Source organism: Lissotriton vulgaris, chromosome 6 (assembly GCF_964263255.1).
Source record: "Lissotriton vulgaris chromosome 6, aLisVul1.2, whole genome shotgun sequence".
In the NCBI taxonomy this organism is placed as follows: Eukaryota; Metazoa; Chordata; class Amphibia; order Caudata; family Salamandridae; genus Lissotriton; species Lissotriton vulgaris.
Window position 1 is genome coordinate 591,772,630 of NC_141694.1, and position 22,887 is coordinate 591,795,516.

Sequence of the window (22,887 nt, forward strand, 5' to 3'; positions counted from 1 at the left end):
TATGCTAGGATGGCCTACCTACTTGTTGACAAATAGTAGGTAGATAGTCTGGAATTGGCAGACCAGGTACCTCTAAACCTCTAACTCTACCATACCATGCGTCTGTAGTAGAAACTACATTCTGGCCTTCCAAAGATTTGTTGAGATGCAGGGATCTTGTCAGTTAAACAACTCTCTTCTCTAGGATCCAGTTGTGGTAGGTATGGTCAAGAAGTAGATAATGGACTATATGACGATCAATGATACAGGATAGATAGATAAGGAGATGGCGTAGGATGCCTTGTAGTCGATGATATGTGAAACATTGATTCGGGAAGTCGAGCGACTGAAGTTGAAAGTTGAAAATATTTATAAAGCGCACTGTGACCAAGCAGCTTCCTGGCGCTAGCCAGTTTTCGAAGTGATTTTAGACTACCCGAGGAGAGGCATAGGACAGCCCTATTCAGGAAAAGCTGGAGACAGCTCATGAGCCGAAGGGGACATATTTCTACAATTGAATACGATAAAGCCAATGCTGCCAGCTCCAATTCTGGCAAGTATAGGCACTACGGGCTAGATGTAGGTAATTCCGATTTACCTACTCTTAAATACCGAATTTTACCGATTCAGTATTTAAGAGTAGGTAAATAGGAAGGAGGCAGATGTAGGTAATTTTTATTTTAAAATTACCGAATCTGTAAGATTCGGTATTTACCGATTTGGTAAATACCGATTCGGTTTTTCCCATGGATTCCTATGGGCCTTGAAGCCCATAGGAATCAATGCGAAATACGGATTTGGTATTTACCGAATCGGTAAATACCGAATCCTGCAAGGGGGAACGGGGTGTCACTTTGACACCCTGTAGCACCCCAATTCCAAGGCTTGTGTGCCATGTGGCACACATACATGACCTAAGGGCATGTCTGTGTGTCACATGGCACAGGTGTACATGCACAGATGTGCATGTACACCTGAATTCGGTATTTTACCACCCAATAGGATTGGGTGGTAAATACCGACTCCTAAAGGGCTTGTGGCACTCTTTGAAGTGCCAGCTACATCTGGATTTACCGAATCGGTAAATATACCGATTCGGTATTTTACCAATTCGGTAAATTTACCGATTTGGTAAAATTACCGAATCTGTAAAATATAGGTCCCCTACATTAGAAAACCCTAATACCAGTCGGTAACGGCCGACTTCGGCCGTTACCGACCGGTATTAGGGATCCTACATCTGGCCCTACATTTCTTGAGGGAAGTAATAAAACCAAGTAAGCTCCTGGCCAATGAGCATCAACCTTGCCAGATAAGCAGCTTTATTTCAGATACAAAGGACAGAAAGCTATGCGCCTTCCAGGCCTTCTATCAGACATTATGTTCTGCTGAATCCTCTGACCTGCTGCGCTGGGGCTTATCATTTAATTTGGTGGCTTTCCCTGAGTGCAGTTGAAATTGAAGGCCTGGATTTCCACCAAGAGATAATAAGGTTGATTGGGAAGTCTGAAAGCTTTTAGAAAACTGTTGCCCCTCTCCAACCTGCCACCTTCCTGGTAGAGATCTTCAGTGGCACTAGAGCTGCATGTGGAGGGACTAAGCACATGTCAGAAGCAACAATCTCGTTCATTCTTGAAGCAGGGCAAAGTCCTCTTTCTTTGTAGTACTTGCCACCCAATCTTGCTACTTAATATTGACACAGATGTTTTCATCATAGTCCTATCAATCCGGTTAATGGAAGTACTTTCTCCTCTGATATATGCAGATTAGGCAGGGTTCATTTGGGGTTGCAATACTAGCAACAACACTAAGAAGGCCCCTTAGAATTATTAGAAAAGTGATAAAGAGAGGGAGGGATGCAATCTTTCTCATGTTCAATACCAAAATAAACAGTTGATCTGCTAGGATTGAACTACCATTTCATGTTTGTAGGAAGGTAGGATCTGACTGCATGGTTACCCCCACCTTTTTCTGTTGTTTTGCTGGTTTTTGACTAGTTTGACTGGGATCCTGCTAATCAGGACCTCAGTCTATCTGCTTCCTCCCTACAATGGTTATATATGTACTTTGATACACTCCATATTGGTTACTGGGGGCCCCCTATAAGTCCCTAGTATATGGTACACATGTACCCAGGGCATAGGTACCCCAGAAGCCTCCCATGGACTGGAGCATGTATTATGCCACCCATGAGAGCCCATACAAAATAGAACTCGAGGTGTGCTACTGCAGCCAGTCTAAGATGGTGCTTGCAGCACTTACTTTAGATATAGGTTCACTATATCTATGGGTCACTACGCTTAACACTTGTGTGTCACCCCTATAGCAGGCCTTAACAATCCTGAAGGCAGGGTGCTGGGTTTTATGTGAGAGGGTGCCCCTGCATGAGCAGAGCCCCTCTGCAGCCTTCGGATACCATTGTCCCGGGTTGTCTGTGACTCAGCCGGACATATAGGTAGAGGTGCATTATAACCTTGTGGTAAATATTATCTCGAAAACGGCTGCATTGAAACATATTGTGTTTGGTATCAAACACCTTGGAATTATACCTCCACAACAGTAACTGGTGTGGGAGGTATGAATCCACCCTTCAGAAGCGAGCTTCGTGGGGTCACTGGTCTAACCGGTGCCAGCCTTCTCGACCGGACCGCACAAAATGGATGCTAACGACCAGAGACACATTTCTGCCCTCCTGCTGCTGAGCCAAGCTCGAGCAGAGGAAGGCAGCACAATAGACATCTTGTCACAGGGAGGTTTGACCACCTCCCAGACAGGGTTTAGTGTATTTGGACTGGGTGGGTGCACTCAGAGAGTGCCTGAAAGTCTGTACTTGGGCCACATTTGGTGTCCCTGTGCACATCCCAGCTCAAACTAGTTCTGGGAGCCATTTACCCCTGCTCTGGCATGAAAATGGACAAAGAACATGGGTGTAACCACCCCTCTGTCCTGCGCCTCCCCTAGGAGGGTCCCCTGACTCTGTCAAGCTCTCTCCTGTGGGTACAAAAGGGCTTACCTGGCTGTAAGACTTTAGATTGTACGTGGACAAGATTGTTCAAGAAGAAACGACTGACCTTCAACCATCTGGACACACTGGACTTCGCTGGACCTCGACTGGGCTTGACTTCGTCCCCCTTTCGGTGAAAAGCTTAGTTTGTGCCTTTGCCCCATACAGGCTCCGTGCAGGACCTGTGTTGCCTTAAAGACAACTGAAGAATCTCCCTTGGAGCGAAGGAATCACTCCCCTGCTTTGCAGGCACCTAAAGGGCAACTGATCGGTCTGCTGCTCCTGAGCTCCTGCGGACTCCGAAGATTTCAGCAACACATGAGGTGGGTTCCTGAAGGTTCCTGAGGTCGATATGCCCTCTCACCGAGTTTAAGGCCAGTATCCCTCGAGGGGGTTGCGTAACCCAAACCCATGTGCACTGCGTCCATTTGCAAGTGCATATGCTTGTTGGTGATTCCCAAGCTTGTTCATTGGACTCCGCGTAGTCCTGATACTGAGCAGTAAGTGCACCAAAGAACTCAAGCCTCCTCACACCAAGTGCTAGGTGGGCTGGTACTTTGCAATCTTGCTCGAGATCCCCTTGTGGCTCCTGGTCATTCGACCTGTGGGTCCCCCTGAGCGTCATCTTGATTTCTCTTGGCTTTCCTGGTTGCTCCAAATGTGCCCTGACTCCCCATTGCTTGGTGAGTCCCCTGGACCTTGCTGGTCCACACCGGAACCTGAGTCACCTTCCTGCGTGGGTTGCTTTTGCCAAGGTTTGTTGGTGTTCCCGCCGGACGCTGACCCCCTCAGAACTCGACATCCTTCGTGGGTCAGCTTGCATCTGGCTTCTGGTCATCCTCGATGTCTCCTTGTCCTCGTGGCTGCAGAGTCAAGCATCCCTTCTTTGAACCTGAAGCACCCGACATCGGTGGGCATTTGTCGACCAAGCACCTGGTCACTCTGAAGTGACCCAGACTCTGTCCCCTCTGCTTTCAGGTTCCTTCCTTCCAGAATCCAGGCTTGGATTCCCCGGACACTTTTCACCTTCATGACAGGAGTACTTCTTCACAGCCTTCCATTGAGAACGACGAGAGTTGCTGACGCCACTTCAGACTTATGCACCCGGCTCCTCTGGGGTCGGTAACTCGGGTACTACAGTATCCACGGATGGGAAGTCTCTTCAAACTCTTAATTCCAAAGGGTTTGCTCGAAATCCTCCTAGATGGCTCCTTAAACTTTAACTTTGTAGCGCGACTTTTCCATAGAGTTATAAGGAGCGCCCAGTCGTGTTTCCTCACTGCACCCTTCCTCTGTGGGCGCACTGTGTCATCATTTTGGGGGGTTCCTTGGGGTCCCAGCGATTCTACGTGTACTAGGACCTGTCTCTGATCAAGTTTTGATAATTAAACCACTATTTTAGTATATGGTTTGGTCTCTCCCTGAAGCCCGCTGTGTATTGTGCTACTTTCAATTGTTCTATTGATCTCGTATTGTGTGCTTTGTGTTCTGTCCTCGTGTCGAGGATAGTAGAGAGTGTTATATTAATAAATACATATTTTTATATAACTACTGTGTGCTACTCCTTCATTTAGTCATTCAGGAGGAGATATTCTGGAGAGATGCTAGTAAGACAGCATTATGCAGGATCCCATTGGGGCACGTGAGAAGAGAGAGACTTAAGAGCCTTGGGGCACGGGAGTGGGGAAGGAAATTATGTGTTCAATGTATTTAGCAGTGTTGGGAATCTCTCCAAGTTGTTCTGCACGCCTCACAGTTAAGTTGTTATGAAGAAAATAATAAAAAAAAGGTTGAAACTAAAAAATCCCATAAAAAAGCTGCATCTGGGAAAGTTTTTCAAATCTCAAAAATGTATTGTAAGCATATAGTGGCCACGCCTAGGAGGTAACATTTTTTGTTTGTATTTTTAGTGCGCATGCTTACAATAAAAATGAAAAATAACAATTGCATTACCTTACCGAGGCTAGAACTTTTGGCTTTGTCTGGCACAGTGACAGCTTTATTCATGGCATTGAGACAGTGTTAGATTCCTTGCCAACATCATATAATAGACAATTAGAAATAAACAATGCTTACTAGTTTACATACATGTATGGACTTTGGGTTTACCCTCTTCTATTGGTCTATTCCGCTGTCATTCACGTTTTTCTTTCACCTATCCCAGCATAAAGAATATGGCAATGAATCAGAACATTCCAGCCATTGGTTTTCTTGCACTAAGTGGCGGCATATGTGCACACCCCCTAAAAAAGATGTTCTCCTCAGTGCTGGGTCTGGTGGACCAATGCTTACTTTTACATTGTTTTTCTTTCTTTCCATTTATTATACATTTAAAAAAATTGTTTTACTCATTCCTGTGTGCTTAAAGTATGTCTTCAGGTTATAATATTTAAAAGCCAATATTACCATGTCTTTTCACAATTAAGAATTATATTTTCTAATGATGGCCATTAAAACTAAAAATGCTTTCTTCACCTGTTCAGATACGTCTCCCTGTTAGAAAGTCCCTGTAGTAAACTTTTAAAATTATGTCATTGTTTTTTTCCTAAATTGAAATTTGGTATTAAAAGCATGTGGCTCCCACGTTTAAGCAGTAGCATGTTTTCTTGTTTTTCGTTTTTGTGGCATCAGCTTTCAGTAAAAAATACAAATGTTAAAAATCGCACCACCTTGCCAAAGCCAGGCATTTTGGGTTTTTGATCTTGCCTACTATACCACACCACAGTAAAATTGCTAATATTTGTAGTGATGCTTTTTGTGACTTCCGGAACTCTTGTCCGCGTTCATACGTTGTCAGTAGCCTTCAGTGCTACCTTAAAATACAAAAAAGCAACAGTAATTATATGTATTATTTCTTGTTTATAGCAATAAAGGTGTTTCTTTATTTTTTGATAAATTATGCTTTGTGAGAAAAACATTTTTTGTTATATAAAAAGGTTTTGGGAAATGTTGTGGCCGTCCTGGGAGACCTCATTTCTTGCCTGGACTCAAATACTAGTGTTCGTTTTTGCTAAAAATGTATTTCTCCCGTCATATGTGTACATTTTCTGGAAATGCACACGTCCCCTCCCCCCCCCCCCCCCCCCCCCCCACACACGCTAGGTTTATTTTTTAGATAAATACATCAGTTACCCCCACAAAAATGTCGGTTTTGTTCTAAAGTACCAGCTTTTTATATGTATTATCCTTTTATTTTATCTTAGCCATTGATATGCAAGTGATTTGTAGTGGTTAAAGAATGTCGTTGGAGGCATTACCAAACTGATTGAATGCCATCTTTGTTGTTTGGGACGCACTTTGGTATATCTGTAACATATATAGGAGGTCATTGGAGATAATTTAGAATTAAACCTCGAATTCAAAAACTTTAACATTCTTCAATGCATTTTGAGCACTTCACATTCTTTTCATGAGGAGTAATTAACGTAAATGATATGAAAAATTCTAAAAACGAGAAAAGAGAAAATTCCATTGAATACTTTAATACTGATAATGTCTACATAACCACACGTTGCTGAGTATATTGTAGTCGAAGGGAGGGAGTAAATTGTCTTTGTGGATCCATGACAGCATGTAAATAGTGGGGCATCTAAAATAAGCCTGCCTCAGAAACTGTTTGGTTTCACTCGAATGTTTTCAATTATCTTTGAGAATTCCTGTGTCGAATCGAATTCTAGGTGCCCATAGGTGTGCTCAACTGAGATTGATGTGTCCTTCTACTTTTGAATGCTTTTCTTTAAAATGAGAGGCTTTTTTCTTCCAAGATTGCTTAATTTCTGCTTGTTTTTAAATTGTACGTTCTTCGAACCATTTAGCACCAATGATCCGAACCTGTCAGAAACCATGTGTGCCTCTGGTAGATTAAAGGTCATTGTCCAGCCACAGGTGAGGGGGCTTTGATGTTACTTACTTCAAATAGAAAAACATCCATATACATTTTTTGACTTTATTGCCTTCCTCTAAAAGTGGAAGAGTGATTAAACATTTGTGCACCAATGCTTTACCTGATAATGTTTTTTTTTTACTTTTTTGCCTACCAGAAAAATCCCAATCAATGGATCCAGAAATTCCTGAGGCTCTTGTGCCTGGTTCACCATCCGTCATATTCCCAGGTAAGTGTTTTAGTTCTACAAGATCTTCAAGTTTATTTGTGAGATGTTCAACTGACTTTCAAACATCCACATACAAAGTCCACTGTAGCAGATAAAGGCAGCCACGTCCATATAATCTGTAGATTTACCTGTCGACTTTGAAAACACAGTCTGTTGTTAGATTTCAGCATTGGCCATGCCCTCAAGCTACATTTACTCCCCTGTCTGTGCCGTGCTTTTTCAAATTCTGTTTCTGGGCACATGACAGTTTCTGAATGCCTGAATGCAGATCCATACATTTATGAAATTTTCCATGAAAAACCTATTGGATGTGAAGCGCCTCTGTCCTTTATGTCTTTTTGTAAGATGATCATTTGTTCTAGAGACCACCCTTTCAGTCTGTATGTGGATGCATCTGTAGGTAGATGTACCAATAGAGCACAAAGCTGGCTTGAAATACAGCAGGGAGCTGTCCAACAACAGAGAAAAATTAGAAACAAAGTATAAATACACTTTTCGGATCTGATATCACTGTGATTCTTATTTGTGGATGAGGTGTTCCTTGAAGTGAAGTGTCTTCAGTTCCTTCCAGAAGCAAAGTGATACAGTCTGCTGGATCTGTGTTATGATGGAATTTTATATGCTGGATCCATAATCGGGGAAGATTCTGGATGCAGACTATGTCCTTCGAGCACTTTCTTATCTGAAGCCTGACAGTGTTGCTGCTGTGTGTATTTTTCGGCCACCAAGATCATGATGTCCTGGTTCAAGACGGGTATGAGTTCACTACCATTTGTTGCCTTGTTTTGTGTAAAAGTAGCTGAAAGGCAGTGGAACACAGTAAAGAGTTGAAGGCTGAGATACAATCAAATAGTGAATCTGCGTTCTGATGAAGTTGAGAGACTTTTTACAATGTTATGATGTTGTGTCCTTTACATTAACTTCAAGTCCTTCTTACACTGAAGATGGGTAGAGGCAGTAGTCTTGGATACAGAATGCAGCAACATTCTAGATGTGAAGATAGTGAAGACCTGTTGCAAATTTTTCTTTCTTGAACTTCTTTACGTCAAGACTGATGGTCTTGTGGCAGTGAGTGTGCTAAGGACCACCAGAGGTGGTACGCATGACAGCCAGGTTGGCAGGGTGCAGGATGTGATGGCTTTGTAGATGACGCAGCTGGCCTTGACGATGGTGCGGGCCAGTAAGGGGAGCATATAAAGTTTTATTAGAGTAGGGTGATGAGGTAATATCATTTTTGTCCTTTAAGAGGCTTGCTGCAGCTTGTAGAATGCGTGCTAAGGAGTGGCGGTGTAGAGTCTGGAAGGCCGTGAAGAAGGGAATTACCACCATCCCGATGCCAGAGTAAGTGCTTGAATAGAAGTTCTGAAATAGCTGTCTAGAAGGAATGGTTTCACTTTCTTTACTACAGAGAACTGGTATAAAACTGTGTTGGTTTTCTAGGCAATCTGTTCCATAAAGTTGGGCTCTATATGAAGGGTGCATTAAGGGTAAATCCAAGTGACATTGTGTTGGCTCCTATAACTCCATCCACGTTTATGTCATTTTGATGCTATTATTAGTGAGTACAATTCCATGGGTTTCCTTGCAGAGGTTGAAGATGATGAGGACAAGATCAATTCTTTAGGTACCTACCAGATGATGGGCAGATTGTGGAACATTGAGAAGCCCATGTGAAATATCTGGAGTGGATTGCACTGGTAGGAGGAGAACCTGTGAAAGATGTCACAGTAAATCCTATTTGATACTGCAGGGCAATGAGGAATAGCAGAGGAATCAGATATGTTCTGCCCGATTCTCCTGATTATTCCCCATTTTAAAGTGGACCTTCATGATCCAACTCATAATGGGCCTGTTTTTCCAACCCACAGAGATGTTTTTATGGCCTTTACCCATCCATCTGGGGGCTAAAATTACCGGATATATTTACAGCAATTCATAATGTAGGCTTAAATTGTGGTTAAAGACTTAGGCAACGTGCCTCCTCTGGTGTCCCATCTACATGGCAATTTAATTCTTGCATTACAAAATGTCAATTACATTGACTCGGGAGTTAAGTATCCCTCTTCAATGATGGTTTTAGCCTCTCTCTGTCTCAGGGACGTTTTCTACGGGGGTCCAGCCGCACCAGTGGTGGTGCCCACAGATGCCAGCTTCTTTGTGAGAGAAGCCACTGTGGGGTCTCTTACAACTGAGGCATAGTTGTCTTTATTAGAGAGTAATTATTCCTCAAACGGTAGGGAGCTGAGAGGAGTCTAGTGAACTCCACAGCACTTTCATTCTTGTATTCAAAACCAACACGGAGAGGTGAGAATGAACAGCATGGTGACAGTGCATACACAAATCATCACATAGGCACTTGTTCCAAGTTGTGGGGACTGGTGAAAGCGTAGTTAGGCTCCTGGGTGGAACGTTACCTCCTGTCACTTAGGGCAGCTAATATAAGGTGTTTAGACAATGCACAAGGGGACTTCTTGAGCAGAATCTTATCTTCCTCCCGGGTTCTCTCTCTGGCCTCAAGTAATCTTTCAAGTGGTTTGCAAGATGTTTCAGACTTCGTTTCTGGACCTATTTGCACCCACATCCAATACACAGTCGCCTACTTCTGCTCACGGTGTCCATACATAGGGGCTTTGGCAGATGGGTGCTTTAACAGTGAGGTGACCTCAGAAACGTCTGTATACCTTCCTTCTGTTTCCAATATTTCCCATGTTGCTTCATCGAATTCACAGAGAAGAGAAGGCAGTAAATGTGGCAGTTTCATTATAGCCATGAAGAACATGGTCCCGTCTTCTACAATGACACTCCATTCCATCATCTTAGATTCTTCAACTGGTTAAATCTCCTCATCGGGCTGCCATCCTCCTGGAAGGTTTTCTCTGTCAGTCTGGAAGTTGAGAGGAGCTGGTTACGAAACAAACGTTAACCAATCATCGTTCAGAAATTCTGCAGGCCTTCCACACTAAAATAGTATGCTAGCCTCCACGAATAGTTTAATAATGGTGTTTTTAAGGACCGGCCATGTTTTATGCATAAGGTACGTTCAGCATAACACAGGGCTCAGGAGGAGGTTTACCTGAATTCTTTCCTTCTCATCTCTTGGAAGAAGAAATGTAACATTTGTTGGATGCAAAGGGACCTGAGTCTTTCTGTCTGTTTGATTGTTTACTTGTGACCTTTCGCAGCAGACGGAGAGGGTAGAAAAGCTTCCCCTTCAATATCTGGATTAAGTGTACTATTGCCATGGCCTATTGTTTAGCAGACAATCCTTTCAATCCCTGGACCCATGGTGTATCAACTAGGTATCCTGCTGCCTAACGAGATGTGTAGGCCTTATAGCTTAGTTTTGTTGCTACCTGTGTATATTTTTATATATTTGTGCATAATTATAGGCTTCAAATTTTTGAACTTGATGGGAGATGGTTTGGGGTAAGGTTCACAGTCCGACTATGTCCTGAGGTTTGCATCCAGTACCTTAGTGAAAGTGTATTTTGTACCATTTATTGTGAGGGAAGGTATTGCTCTGGGATGCATCTTAAGAAATAACCGAACGAAGGATGAACAGTTAGTCCCATGCATCCCTTAGACAGTCATTTAAGAGGTGCCCATCCTTCTTTGACTGTCTGGCCTTCATTGTAATATTGGTATGGCAGGCGAATGATAGGACGGATATGTGGCCAGTTAGAGAAAAGTCATGTTTTTCTTCCCAGGTTTTCCTGGCGGAGAAGTTGTGATCCGTCCATCATCACGACTGGGATGTGAATGACAAGGGCTAAGAGAAATGACATTTATGAATAAGTAATTAGAATGTTGAAGAAGTGACTGAATGTTGCTTGAACTTGCTAGATATGTTCTTTGCAAAAAAATCAAATACACCACATAAACAGGTGTAGGAACTCTCAGGTCTGATATCTTTCTTGTTTTGTGGTATGTTGAGGTTGGGGTGTATTTCATAGACCCAGCAAAATACATTTGATTTGTCAATCGTGTACATGGTCTTCAAACGCATTAAAGCTTCAAAATGTTCTCCTTTAGTTGTAACTGAAATGCAAGTATTATTTATTTGTCAAATATTAGTAATAAAGAAGTAAAAAAAAATCTTTTGCTGGTGCAAGAAATGCCATCTAAAAGATGCATTTTTTCATTTTCATCAGGTGGATTTGACCAGCACGGCTGTTCGCTTCTGATATTTCCCAAAAGTCATCACAAACACCTGATGGGTCTACAGATTGATGGCATTGAGAATTTTATAAAATACATTTTATGTTTGCAAAAGTAAGTTTTTATAACAACTTACGCTTGAGTACGTTTAATTTGGAATGTATTCAAGACTATTCCATTGACCATTCTTTCCTCTGTAATTTTTGCTGTTGTTTCAATTTAAAAAAATGTCCATTAAGATTATTTGTTTGTTTTAAGTGAAATGTTGATTCCAGGCCGCACAAGGAACCAAAAGCAGTCCTGGCAAATTTTGTCAGATCGGCCGTCCTATTACACATAGAGAGCAAATGCAGCGAGCGAGTCTGACCACTGCAAGGGAGGTTTGGATGTTGTCCCCAAGAAACCCGACTGACTTGGAGCCTCAAAAAATGAAACACAAAGCATTAAGCTTTGATCTAAAATGGGAGAGAGAAAGAGATAACCATTAAGTGGCTGAATTGCACAACGTGAAGACAGAAAACCTTGCCTGATTAGCGGCTTTCACTTGACCACATTGTGAGATCCAAAGCACTTCATGTTATTCACAACGCCTCCTTTTCCTTCTTCACATAAGAGCATCTTTAAATTCATCAGTTCAGTGTCTGCTGCACAAAAAGACTGTAATGCCACTCCTCCTATAGCAACACTCTGCACAAAAAGACTGTAATGCTACTCCTCCTTCTATAGCAACACCCTGCACAAAAAGACTGTGATGCTACTCCTTCTATAGCAACACCCTGCACAAAAAGACTGTGATGCTACTCCTTCTATAGCAACACCCTGCACAAAAATACTGTGATGCTACTTCTTCTATAGCAACCCCCTGCGCAAAAAGACTGTAATGCTACTCCTTCTATAGCAACACCCTGCACAAACAGACTGTAATGCTACTCCTCCGTCTATAGCAACACCCTGCATATATAGCTCGTAGCGGCTCCTTCCCACAGCGAGCCTCTCAAGCGTTCGGAGCCTCCGTTGCCCCCGGCCACGTGATTTATTCAGGCCCTGCCCTCCCTAACCGGCCCTCGGCTGCGCCAAACCATCTGTAGACCGACTTCCCGCTGCATCCGCCCTGGGACCCAGGATCTACGCGATCGGCAGTGTGCACACAACACTGCTTGAACCCGACAACCCTGTCCTGAAGACGATCCCGACTCACGGGGATCGAAACGCCGTCGACATCACAGCGCAACTTTATGGCGCATTTAACGTCTTTGGCTCTTGTAAAATTGTTTGATACTATGATTTAAGTGACTAAAACTTAATCCTGCGGAGCCATCACTGTATATTTCCTTTGTCACCTTGCGCCGTTCACGCTGTTCACGTTCAGCACTTGCATCATCACCTTTCACCAACTGTATATATCACCACTCACCAAGTACCTTCAGGTTGTCACATGATTTCCTCTGTACAGTGCTGCCTAACTGTATTCCCATGTGAAACACCCCCTCTGAATTGGTGAATAGCAAGCTCTTAAACCTTATGAGCCTCCTTGTTTCTTTTTTATGTAATGCTGACTGCATACATCATCTAACTGTCTTAAATTGATACCTGTTGGGAATTCTTGTTTTATATATACCCTACACCCATCCCGACGTGGTTTATGGGTTCTACTCCTGTTGTTCTTGCACACTCCTTCTATAGCAACAAAAAGACTGTAATGCTACTCCTTCTATAGCAACACCCTGCACAAAAAGACTGTGGTGCTACTCCTTCTATAGCATCACCCTGCCCAAAAAGGACTGTAATGCTATTCCTTCTATAGCAACACCCTGCACAAAAATTCTGTAATGCTACTCCTTCAATTGGAACACCCTGCACAAAAAGACTGTAATGCTACTCCTTTTATAGCAACACCCTGCACAAAAAGACTGTAATGCTACTCCTCCTTCTATAGCAACACCTTGCACAAAAAGACTGTAATGCTACTCCTTCTATAGCAACACCCAAGGGGACAAAACACAACTCACTTCCCTCTTGGTTTACTAATATAATTTTTGTTAGGGCAGTGACAGGGGGGTCAGGGGGCATGAACATTTCTAAGTTCATGATTAGAATCTCTTCTATCAATTGTCACGCAGTGGAAGGGTGTAATTTATAATTCTAAAAAGAATGTGTAGCAATGGCCACATTATGAAGAACTACAATTTTGAAGCTTCTTACTCATATGTACTGGACTCTCAGAACCGATCAACATCAAACCTCTCACTTTCCTTCTCAGTGAACCCCTGAATGTCGGTGCTGCTTGTAGCGACCATGTCGGAGATAGGAAACAAACAAATGCAAAAACATATGGTCTTGAAGTGAGTGTGGTCTAACTGGCACACTTTAAAACCATTTTGTTTGCATTATTTGTTTGTAGACTGCCAAATTGCAACAGACAGGTACCATGGCTGCCTGGTCCTCAGTTACGAAACCCGCTCTCACCAGCAGTAAAAGCGTTCTCTACTCTGCCAGCCCATGGAGAAAGTGCCTGATACCCGACATAGCCAGACCTGGCCTGTTTCTATGTAGTTTCAAAAGCCTTCTTTAGTTTCAAGCTCAGTTTCTCTGTCCAGGTATTCTCCCTATAGTCATAAGTTTACAGTAGACTACAGAATCTGGATTCTCGAAGCTGGCCTCTGACACCAACATTGAGGGAGATGGCATCAATTGAAGCCTAAATTGGCGCTAGGGGGCATGCTTTTACATCTTAAAGTCAAGAAGAGATTTGTTGAGCCAGGTGCATTTGCTTAAAAACAAAACCTCAGTAACATGGGCAAATAGACACGATAGCACGTAGCATAGAAATCCAAAGATTGCTTTTCTGAGCTTTATTTTTAATCAGACTTTAGTATATTTAACAGAGGCAAAGTAAGCAGGGGAGTACATGGGCATAGGAGGGGTGCAGTGAGGATTTATCCTCCCAGATGTTGAAGTGGAGGACACTGGGAACAATATCTGCCCTATAATCCCCCCCCCACACACACATTTTGCTGTGGAGTAGTGAGTGATTATTCTACAGTGGCAGGCACAACATGTCTGTCTGAAGCCATGCTGTACATCGCATGCGTCTCCTTATAGTGCTGTAACCTGAGGATCAAAATCTGTGGGAGCTCCAAGGCCTCTTTGTTTTTTAATTAATTAATTGCGCTGAGTTGTTGAGCCTGTCCTAAAATGATTCTGTCAAGTTAAGTGGGCATGCAGAGTAAAGGAAGTGAGGAAATGCAATTTTCTTATGTTAACACTATGCCCTGAGAAACAGAAGAGTTTAGGAGAGGCTGAACAATGTCCGCAATTAATTAATTCCCAAATTAAAGATGTCTTGGATCCCACACAGTATTTGCTCCTATGGTAATAGATATTCTAGGACACACAGGGGGTGTGATAGCATAGCTATAGACAGAAAAATCCTGCCCCCGAGTTTCATCTTCAGTGTCAGTGGAAGCACTCCTTTACATCTCGTGACAGTGCACATCTATGTATGTATGTGTAGTGTCAGTTTGATTTAAGGTGATTGATTTTTTTTGATTGATAACAAAGTTTATTTAGACAATAGTCTAAATACATAGAACAATGGATCACACATAGTGATAAAATATTTAAAACCACAATTCATTTTACACATTTACAACATAAAATTGGGATACTCTGTAATTTTAAACTCTCCCGCTCTCCTTTGTTGCCTCCACTACATATTCTCTTGTTGCTTTCAGAAATTTCCCCAACGCAATTGTAATATCCAAAAATTACATTTCTGTAAGGAGGTCAATGGCGTCAGCACGAGAGGTCACCTCATATTTTTAAAAAATTGGACGTAAAAAAGCTTTCCGAATTGCTAAAATCCATGTACAATCAAACAGTATATGTAAAATATCTTTTCTTACTCCTAGACCACATTTACAAGTACCGTCCGGTTGGATCAGGGCCACTCTTATTTTTCTTTCAATCTTCCATGGATTTAGGCCCACCCGAACCTTCAAGATGTCATGTCTTAGCCATCTATTGGGCAGTAAGTCCAGGTATGGGAACCGGACCTCCTTTTCCCATTCATTCTTTACCCAATTCAACGATTTTTTTAGCCTCAGCTAGACCATGTCTTGTGATCTGGAGTATTCGAGCCCTTGGTCTCTAAGCATTTTTTTAGTACAAACTATATTCAACAATGGTGGGGAGAGGCTCAATTTCAAGTACGCGGCTACCGTCTGGAGGGTTTTCTTCACATCTTGCGCCCAGCGTAAGCTGCTTACTTGAATTTCCTCTCTACCCCAAATTGAAACCTTCTCTTCACCACCAGACTCCTGTCGGTTCCAAAATCTTATTAATGACATTTGAGTCTTTACATCCATTGATGTCAATCCCACCTTCATTCTAATAGCTTGAATCATGGAGCTATTTGGTAAGGACAGCAACATTTTCAAAATTTTACCTTCTTCCCGGTCCCACCCTCTTTTACCACTCAGGTAAAGCACCTCTGCTCCATAAAGCACTTGTGGGGGATCATAACTTCAAAAGCCTTTAAAAGCGGTCTGTCTGACATGCCAACGTAATCTTTATTACATTTTTTCAGACCACAGACCGATGAATAAGCCTTTGCCGTTTGTGCCTCCAAGTGGGTATTCCACTTTAATGTGCTATTAAACCAAAGGCCTAAGTATTTATATTCACCTACTACGTCTAATTTATCCTGTCCTAAAAACCAAATAAACTTATTTACCTTCTTTCCAACACATAGGATCTTTGTTTTCTCCATATTCACGGTTAAGAGCTTTTTATCATAGTACTTTTTGAACACATTTAGTTTCCTTTGGAGGCCCATTTCAGTTTGATCCAAGATCACAAGGTCATCAGCGTATAAGAGACATGACACTTTATTGCTATTCATTCGTGGGCTCACATTTTTTTCAACTTCCAAGGCCTCTGGAAGGTCTGCCAAGAAGATTGAAAAAAGCAAGGGTGCCAAAACGCACCCTTGTCTCAAACCATTCCTTACTGGAATTTTATGGGTTAATGAGCCCTTTATGTCTCTAATGACCTGGGCCCAATGCCACTATGTAATTCTTTTAAGATGTTCAATATACCCTGTGGCATTCCATAGTTTTCTAGTACTTCCCAAAGGCTATTTCGGTCCACTGTGTCAAACGCCGCCCGGAAATCGACGAAACAGCAAAATAATTTGCCGTTTTGTTCCATCGATTTCCTGGCCAATGCCCACAGTGCAAAACAATGATCTATCGTGGAGTGGCCTTCTTTGAAGCCACCTTGTTCGACCGGAACGATAGACCTGTGTTCCACCCAAACTTTTAGCTTACTAAGGATTATTTTAGAGACATTTTTTTCTCCTATATCCAATAGGTTGATTAGCCTATAATTCTTCGGGCATATACATCCCCTTTCTTATGTAGCGGTCTTATTATAGCTCCCTTCCAGTTTGGCTGCATTGATTTAAGGTGTAATAAATTTATTTATTGAACTATGTACTAACAAAAATTCATGAAGTGACTGAACACAAAGCATTGACGCTTGATGTTAAACAGAATAACTCCAAGTGGCTTAAATGCACAATGTGCAACCAGGAAACCTAGGCTTAAATCCCAACTTCCCACTTGACTATGTTTTTTAATCTATGGCCCATCACTTTCCTTCAATATATATCCTTGTCCTTAACCAACCTGTTTGAGAGCACATATAAGTAATTCAGTTTAGGAGCTACAAAACCTCACTTATACATAGTTAACATAAATTAATAATGATCAATAAATAAAACAATTGATAAATTGATTGACATTATTTTAAAAGCAATATGAACCCTATACATGGAGAACATGACAAACTGACATGATTTTGGTAACGTGTGGCAATGTTATCTCTGCACAATGGTATTCTTGAGTGTTTCATGTTTAAAAAAATACAGTCAATGAATGTTCCTCAATTATGCAATATAATTTCACGTACTAAGACCCACCTGAAGTACTAATCACAATCCTTGAGAGTGTGAACCACTAAATTCACTATAGCTATAGTACAGAGCAGGCTTAATTTAGAGGTAATGTATAATTATTTATACAGTAATCAAACAGTAACAATGTCAAAACGCATTGCAAGAAAATTCCCAAACCTATTTAGAAAAATAGAAAATATTCTAATAGTCAAAATGACACCTAAAGCACAAAAATCCAAGAAAGGGAACTGGGGTCAAGAATTTTTAAAACAAATAGCGAACATAAAGCACTAAGCGTCAACCAGGAGCATCTGGTTGCTGGTACAGGGGAAGTTAAGGCCGATCATGATGGAACGCGGGACGCATACAGAGAAAAGGTTAATCCTGGTTGAAACTTTTAGCATCGTACTCAGAAACGTTTATTGAAGTTGGAAATCTTCCGCAAGACCAGACAGCAGGCTGTAGCCAAAGAGGGGCTTGTTGACGACAGATTGCCAGTAAACAAAGTCTTCGTGAAGCCACTGGTTTAGGTGGAAAAAATTCTAAGTGGGAAAAGTACCAATTTCTCACCCAAGAGGCCCTCAAATTCAATTGGATTGCTTCAGCAGCTTCGGCCGGCAAACTTTCTACGTTTGTACTTAGAAACATTTCTACAGCTCAGATTTCCTCACCAGTGCAAGGCTGCATTTGAAAAGGGGGTTGTCAACAACAGATTCCAGTGGCGAAAGGACCAGCAGAAAGGGATGTGCTGTTGTGGAGAGGAACATAGCAGGACCTGTGGGGAACTTTGTCCCATCGGCAATGCACCTTCGCTGGATCAGCTTAGCTGGTTGATCCCAGTTCCCCACCGGTTCTCAGAGTTCTCAAAAGTTTTCAAGTCCCAGGTTTTAGGGTTAGGCAAGAGGTGCACACTTTGACACCAAACAGGGTCTAGAAGCTTGGGGGCAGCACTTGGGGCTCAAGACTCACTCCAGTAGAGACCAGAAACAGGATACAGGGAAAGTCCAGTTGGAACTTGTCAGATGGATAATCAGGAAAAAGGCTTCTTGAAGGTTGTTGTGTCCCTGTGGCTCAAACAGGATGTCAGCCTTAGGACCCTTGAAGCCACGTCTGGGGTCCCGAGTACAAGGAAAGCAGGTTCATCCCTCTAAGTCCTTCAGACAGCAGGGCAGTCCTCTCCTGAATCTTCCTTATGTCCAGCAGTGGTCTGGGGGTTGGGGTACTGGTATTGCCACATTTATGCCCAGTGCTAGCCTGTGGGTTGGGGAAACTTCAGGCCATTTCCTAGTCAATGGGGTAATTTTGCAAAGGTTGACCCTACCCAGAATTGCAGCACTTCCTGCGTGTTTTACTTTAAACAATGCCACAGTGCATTTTCTCCCTTAATCCAACATGGCAGAACTATTCTTCCCCCGGGCAGAGTTCCCTGTACACACCCTGTGTGGCTTCGGAAATGGGCAACCCTAGAGGCCACTCAAAACCTGTTCTGGGGCAGCTTCCCTCCCACTGGGATTGCTGCTAGACTGACTAGGAGGACAATAGAGTGGACAGGCCCTTGCTAAACTGAAAATATATTTTAGGCTTTTTCAGTGTAAGGACATGTTTAATAATACGTTTTACATGTCCTGCCTTTAACTATCATGTGCCCTGCCTTATGGGCAGTATTGCCCACCTTGGGAGTGAGTTAATAATATTTAAAGGGAATGTTTTAGGCCTCTCAACAGGGTTTATTCTGACAAGCCAATTTGGCAGTTTTAAAACTGCACTGCCAGGCTACAGTGGTAGGCCTGGTGTTGGGTTTGCTGTGAAACTGCAGTGGGTGGCATAAGGGGTGCTGTATCCAATTTGTGACAATTTGTATACAAATGTCATCATGTTTAAAGGGAGAACACAGGCACTTTATGACTGTTTATCAGGGGTAAAGTGTGCAAAGCTCTAAAGCCCAAAAAGAAATAGTCAAGGTAAACATCTGGGGGAGTACCATGCAAAAGATGGTCATTTCAAACAGTTTCGATCCCACCATCCTATGTATTCTGGTCTTTGTAAGTCTTTCTGTCCTCAAACCTTTCCAGGATCATTCACAAAAGATGGTGCTCTGTGTTTTTTCATGGTTCATAACCCTTATGAATTCAATGATCTTGCATATATGGTTCTAGGCTAACTTCTGAATCAATTCTTATCTCTGTTCCTGTTTTTCTTATTTCCCCACCTGTACTTTCTAATTTCTCTAATCATTTTTTAGCCAACTCCCAGTGCAGCTTTCCCTCTATTGTTGGAGCTCTCATTAAGGGTACATAGCTAATTATTTTCACCTGACTTTCACCTCACACCTCTGCTCCTCCCCTACTCATTTTGCATCCCTAAGCTGCCAGCTCCATCTTCTCTGGGATCTCAGTTCTCAGAGTTCTCTTGTCTGTCATTACTACGGAATCTGCTTGAATTCTCATCTCATTTGCTACTCTTCTTGAAGGCCTGTTCCTACTTTGCATGTGCTTTGCACTTTTGGTGTTTCTTGATTTCCTGTTCTTATTGGTATGCATAATCACTGTCCTGGACTCTGGTGTTTCTTGTTCTGCCTGCATACTTCCAGTATTTTTCTTGTTTGTTTGCAGATTCCTTGTCATCTGTTCAAGAGTTTCTTGTAGTTGAAAACTACAGATCCTTGCTCCAATTTATTATCTGCCTTTTCAACTTTCCTATGTATGTCCTGTCGTTCATGTTAGTTAGGTTGGTCTGTCTTCTTATTTGGTATCATGTCTTGCATTCCTCATTCCTTATTTCTTAGAATCCCGACCTGCTTTTCTTGAGCCTTCTTTCTGTTTCATTTATCTCTCCCCGTTTTCTTTTTCTCAGAAGCTAGTCCTGCCTTTCCTGAGCACATTTTCTGAATTCTGTTTCTCCTACTCTGCTCCCTATGTGTTCTCTTGTATTTGTGGTCACATCTTATTTATTATTACCAGAGGGTGCCAGTGAGTTCTGAGGCTTGTTGCCCAATATACAGAGATTTGCTTATCATTTTTCTTCCATAAGTGCTACTGAGTTTCACCCAAGACTCTGAGAATAACTTCTTGCTTATACTTATTGTGTTCTCTTTTTCAATTAATGGGATACTTTTCCAAAGAGCATACACACTATCATTTATGATAGGTTATCTATAGTTCTTCAACTTTGAACTTTCCTATTGCCATATCATTGTTTATGATAAATGTGTTGACTTTTTATTTTTGTCTAATACACTTGTGCTTTCCAAATCTAAGCCAGTGTGTAAAAAAGCAGACTTTTTGAAAACTACCCTCTACATCTTATGCTAGTATGGGTACTCACAAATCCAGAGATGTACAAATAGTTACTGCTCCTAAACTCCACATCTTATGCCCATTTCAGAAATACAAAGGTTTCCTTGATACCCATTTTTCACTGTACATATTTCCCCATATGAATTGGTATATACTTCGCACACAATAAAAACATTTTTTTTATGGTGCAGCTCAGTTGTTGGCTTTAGGTACCTTGAGTTCTTGGAGAACCTGCAAACCCAACATATCCCCACAGCCAGTGGGGTCTAGCACATGTAATGGTATACTGCTTTTTCAATTTGGCGATTGTCAAAGTCAAAGTCAAAGTCAAAAGATTTGTATAGCGCGCTACATACCCGGAGGGTCTCAAGGCGCTTGAAGAAGGGTGGGGAATTACTTGTCAAAGATCCAAGTTTTAAGTTGCTTTCTGAATGCTAGGTGGTTCTGAGTGAGACGAAGGTGAGTGGGGAGTGAGTTCCAGGTTTTGGCTGCGAGGTAGGAGAAGGATCTACCTCCCATGGTTGTTTTATTGATGCAAGGTACGGTAGCAAGGGCTTGGTTGGAGGATCGTAGCTGACGAGAGGGGGTGTAGAAGGAAAGTCGTGTGTTGAGGCATTCGGGTCCAAGTTCATAAAGTGCTTTGTGTGCGTGGGTTAGGAGGCGGAAAGTAATCCTCTTATTGACGGGGAGCCAGTGGAGGTTTTTCAGGTGACTAGAGATGTGGTCTTTACGCGGGATGTCTAGTATGAGTCTGGCTGATGCGTTCTGGATGCGTTGGAGTTTTTTCTGGAGTTTTGCGGTGATAACGGCGTATAGGGTGTTTCCGTAGTCCAGGCGGCTAGTGACCAGTGCATGGGTGACTGTTTTTCTGGTTTCGGTGGGGATCCAGCGAAATGTTTTTGGAGCATGCGAAGAATGTTGAAGCAAGATGATGAAACGGCGTTGACTTGTCTGTTCATTGAGAGTGAGGAGTCAAGGATGACGCCCAGGTTTCGTGCGTGGTCCGTCGGGATGGGTGCTTTTCCAAGGGCCTCTGGCCACCAAGAGTCATCCCAAGCGGAGGGGGAGGTACCTAAGATAAGGACTTCTGTTTTGTCTGAGTTCAGTTTCAGACGGCTGTGCTTCATCCACTCGGCTACTTCTTTCATTCCTTCATGTAGGTTGGATTTGGCGGTGTTAGGGTCTTTCGTGAGTGATAGGATCAGTTGAGTGTCATCCGCGTAGGAGATGATGTTGAGGTTGTGTTGGTGTGCGATGGTCGCGATTGTGACACATGAAAATGTCACAAATGGCTGTTGTTTCCTACTCATTTTCAATATTACTTTATTTCAACAAGTTGGTTTATTTGGGAAAAGCTTGAGGGATCTACACGTATGACCTATGCTGAATTTGGAATTTGTCTACTTTCAGAAATCTATAGCTTTCCTGGATCACCCGTTGGTTTCACATAGTTTCCACTGCAAATTGGAAGTAGGTTGAGAGCACAAAAAATAAGAGAAATGGGCTACGTCTTTGAAAAATACAATAACTTTGGTAAAAAATTGGTTTCTTTTTTCAGCTCTAGATGTTCCTGAAAGTTGGGAAGTTAGTGACCTTAGCACAGCAACCCAAAAAATAGACACTTTTATCAAGAGCACTTTTAAAAAAAAGAAATCCCCAAACTTATCTATATTTTGCCTACCTTCTTGGTCCCCTCCTCCAAGACAATCCACAAACCCTGTGTGCCTTTAAAATCTTCAGGCTGTTTGAACAAAAGGACGCAAATTTGGAATGGATACTTTATGTGGAAAAAAGTTAAAGAGACCTAAGCGCAGACTACCTCAAATAGCCAAAAAAGGGCTCAGCCCTGTGGGGAAAAAGGCCAAGCAGTTAAGGGGTTAAATACACCAAATGAAGTGCACATTGCTAAAGTTGTCTTCTGTTAAATGCATTTAATACCTCGGTCTTTACAACATTTATTCCTTAAATTTGAATATTTGCATAACAGAGCCCCTACTCCACTTAAAAATTATTTCTCTAACATGACCATACCAAAACTAGAAATCAAACAAAAGTGGGACATCTTCTCTGATACCTAAATTCATTTGCCCCGTACAATGTACAGTGCATACATTTGAAATTGCCTGCATAAACCAAATTAATCTCATACATTATTTAAAATGTACTATTTAATAATCTAATATTGAATTAGCAACAGAGCCTGGACAAGCCACCCAGAGGTAGCCAACCCCATGCTGTGCATGGCCCTGCTTGGCCATGCATCCAGCTCCCCGCAGTCAGACACCTGAAGCCATCCAACCCCACTCCACCCATGGCCTTAGATTGTACAAACTAAGCATCGAGTTAGCTTTCATCCCGGCCCTGCTTTAAACTCCCTGC

At 42.3% G+C, this 22,887-nt stretch overlaps 1 protein-coding gene across 1 annotated transcript in view; it reads left to right on the forward strand.

The window, feature by feature from the left end:
• The window catches only part of LOC147707736 (uncharacterized), a 551,277-nt gene that overhangs the window by 1,168 nt on the left and 527,222 nt on the right, over nt 1-22,887 (forward strand). The window contains exons 2-3 of the mRNA XM_086925663.1: nt 7,024-7,095; nt 11,247-11,367. Of these exons, the coding sequence (XP_086781789.1) occupies nt 7,024-7,095; nt 11,247-11,367 (193 nt within the window). The remainder of the gene's footprint in view (nt 1-7,023; nt 7,096-11,246; nt 11,368-22,887) is intronic.